General features: G+C 39.9%; 1 protein-coding gene across 1 annotated transcript in view; it reads left to right on the top strand.

The window, feature by feature from the left end:
• The window catches only part of LOC122261907 (arrestin homolog), an 18,200-nt gene extending 15,654 nt beyond the window's left edge, over window positions 1-2,546 (top strand). The window contains 2 exon segments of the mRNA XM_086555349.1: window positions 1,410-1,541; window positions 2,337-2,546. Of these exon segments, the coding sequence (XP_086411475.1) occupies window positions 1,410-1,541; window positions 2,337-2,531 (327 nt within the window). The 3' untranslated portion in view covers window positions 2,532-2,546.
• Window positions 2,547-3,047: the final 501 nt, after the last annotated feature.

Raw genomic sequence — 3,047 nt, 5'->3', positions numbered from 1 at the left:
TCCTTTCCTTCCCCAGGAGTGCAACGGTGGTAAGATTACCACACCACAACAACCGTCTTAATCCTAGGTCGCCCAGTTGCAGACTTTCGTGGACAACACCAACACTCGACGAACCCCTCGATGAGTCATAGTCTGCAAAAACAAATGACTACCATTCCGATGACCGCAAGGGTTTTGTCTTCGCCGGCGCCGTGAGTACCTTCTCTTCTCTGAGGAAATGCCATGACTAATTTGCGCGGATGTATCTACTCTTAATTTTCTGTGTCACTGCCCGATGCTCGAGACTTTCAATGTAAGTCTATATGAGAACATTCATGTCTTTGGCGACAAAAGGTCACGTCACGTAACCGTTTTCGGTTCCGCCGAGGAGGAACGAGTCATGCGGCGTTCAACTGTCCTAACACAAGGAGATGTCAGCTCGCCCCCAACCCCAGACAGTGTACCCGAGCGCCGAACTCTCCCGCGACAAGCCCACCCCCCCCGCCCCCCGTTCAACAGAACGCCTCGTGAAAAAGGGAAGTAACAAAACTCACTCGGGGGGCGAACGCATTAAACTATCCCTAATCCAATCTTCGGCCGTGACTTCTCCCCGAGTCCGCTAAAAAGTTTAGTCCCCTTTGGCTCCGTCCAGCTCCACTCCGGGGACGATGAGACGGTGAGGACAGCGCGCAGCGTCTCCTTCGAGGCGCACGAGGCGTATTGAACGTTTTGCTCCTTGAACGACTTTTCTGTAAATTTCGTGTTCTCTGTTCATGTCCCTTTACGAAACCAATTTCTTATCTCCTGCAGAGCAAGCCCCTCGGCGTTATCCTACAACTCCGCGTCTTCGTGGGGGACAAACATCCAACGAGAAGCACCCACAAGCGCAATCCTACTACTCCCTCGCCCTCCGGCCGGCTTATCAGAAGGGTGCATTTCTCTCCTTTCTCCGCACACCGACCATCCTCAGGTACCATCCGCGCCACCCAGCAACCACCCTCGTGTCCCCAAGAGCTTCTGCTCTCCCAATCGCTCCTTCCTCCATCCACCCCTTTTTCGCCTCCTCCTTCCGAGGCAAGGTCAACCTGGAAGTGACCCTCGACAAGGAGCTCTACTACCACGGGGATCAAGTGAACGCCACCCTCAACATCAACAACGGCAGCAAGAAGACCGTGAAGAGCATCAAGTGTTGCATCATCCAGCACGTCGAAGTCACCATGACCAACAGCCACTTCACCCGCGAGGTATGTTGAGCCTTCGTACGTTGAAAGTACGATGACGATCCGTCGCATATGAATAGCATAAACGAGATTAATTTCTTAACTGGAAATAAAGGCAAAGATCAATACTTGCGACCGAAGACAACACCGATATTAATATATAAGGATTTGTAGTTTACTTACCGTTAAAGCTATTTCTGTTTTCTGCAGGTGGCTTCGCTGGAGTCGAAGGAGGGCTGTCCCATCACGCCGGGAACTAGCCTCCAGAAGACCTTCAACCTCACTCCTCTCGCCTCCTCCAACAAGAGCAAAGTCGGCATTGCTCTCGACGGCAAGCTGAAGGTATTGAAGGATTGAGTGTTTTTCCTGTTTCATCCTCCTTCGCATTGCATAGAAGGGAGATGGATTGTTGTGTGAAGGAGGATGAATGTTCTCGTGTTTTGAAAATATCAGTGATATTTTGCACTTTACATCTACACTTTACATCTGCTCTTGCTCTGCATCTTGGCTTGGTCATCGCAACTGTAGCATGGCAATGCAATCTCCGAGAGAGAAAATTGTGCTGCTTTCCTTATTTTTAGTCATAATCGTTAACAGAAGTATGATGTAATCCGATCATAGATACCCGTGCTTCTGACATCAATCATCTATACAGCACACACACTCCTCTCTCGAATATATATAAAATATATATATATATAATCTATTTATAAATATATAGATATATATAATATGTATTCATTATATATATATCTATATATATATATATATATATATGTATATATATAAATATATAAATATGTATTAATATATATATGTAATAATATATGATATTCTATAGATACTATATATATTACAATATATTATATATATACTATATTTATATATATATATATAGTTTATATATATATGTAGAGAGATAGATAGATAGATATAGATATATATAATTATATAATAAAAAAATAAATATACTCATAATATATATATATATATTTATATATATATATATATATATATATATATATACATATATATATATATATATATATATGTGTGTCTGCCAAGTATCCAGAGCTGTCTGAATATCCTTCTTCCTCCACATCTTCCTTCGTTACATTCCCATTCTCACCATTCCAGGATTCTGACGCCAACCTTGCCTCCTCCACCGTCGTCGCTGCAGGAAAGAACGTCAATGATTCCTGCGGTATTATCGTGTCCTACTCCATGAGGGTCAAGGTCAACTGCGGAGCCATCGCTGGTGACCTGACCGCTGACCTGTGCTTCAAGCTGATGCATCCTACTCCTGGTGAGTTTGGTCTTCGAGTGTTGTGAACGTTACTTGTCTTGGAATTGTGGTATGGTGTGTGTGTGTGTGTGTGTGTGTTTGTGTTTGTGTTGTGTTATGGTGAGAGGTTTTACATTTCGTGGTATTGAGTTGTAGTTGGATGTATGTCGATTTTTGTATTTCTTGTTGTACTCTTTTTATTATTAGTGTTGTTGTTGTTGTTGTTGCTGTTATTATTATTATATATATATTTTATATATTATATATACATATATATATATATTGATATATATATATATGTTATATATATATATTATATATGTATATATGTATATATATTATATATACATATATATATGTATAATATATATATACATACATACATACATACATACATATATATATAATAATATATATATATATCATATATATATATATACATACACACACACACACATGCACACACACACACAACACATATATATATATATTAGATATATATATATTATAGATATATATATACATATATTATATATATTCATATATGTATATATAAATATATA

This window comes from Penaeus japonicus, unplaced genomic scaffold (genome assembly GCF_977035675.1).
Source record: "Penaeus japonicus unplaced genomic scaffold, GWHDUDI00000001_assembly GWHDUDI00000030, whole genome shotgun sequence".
In the NCBI taxonomy this organism is placed as follows: Eukaryota; Metazoa; Arthropoda; class Malacostraca; order Decapoda; family Penaeidae; genus Penaeus; species Penaeus japonicus.
This window is presented reverse-complemented; position numbering and strand designations above follow the sequence as displayed.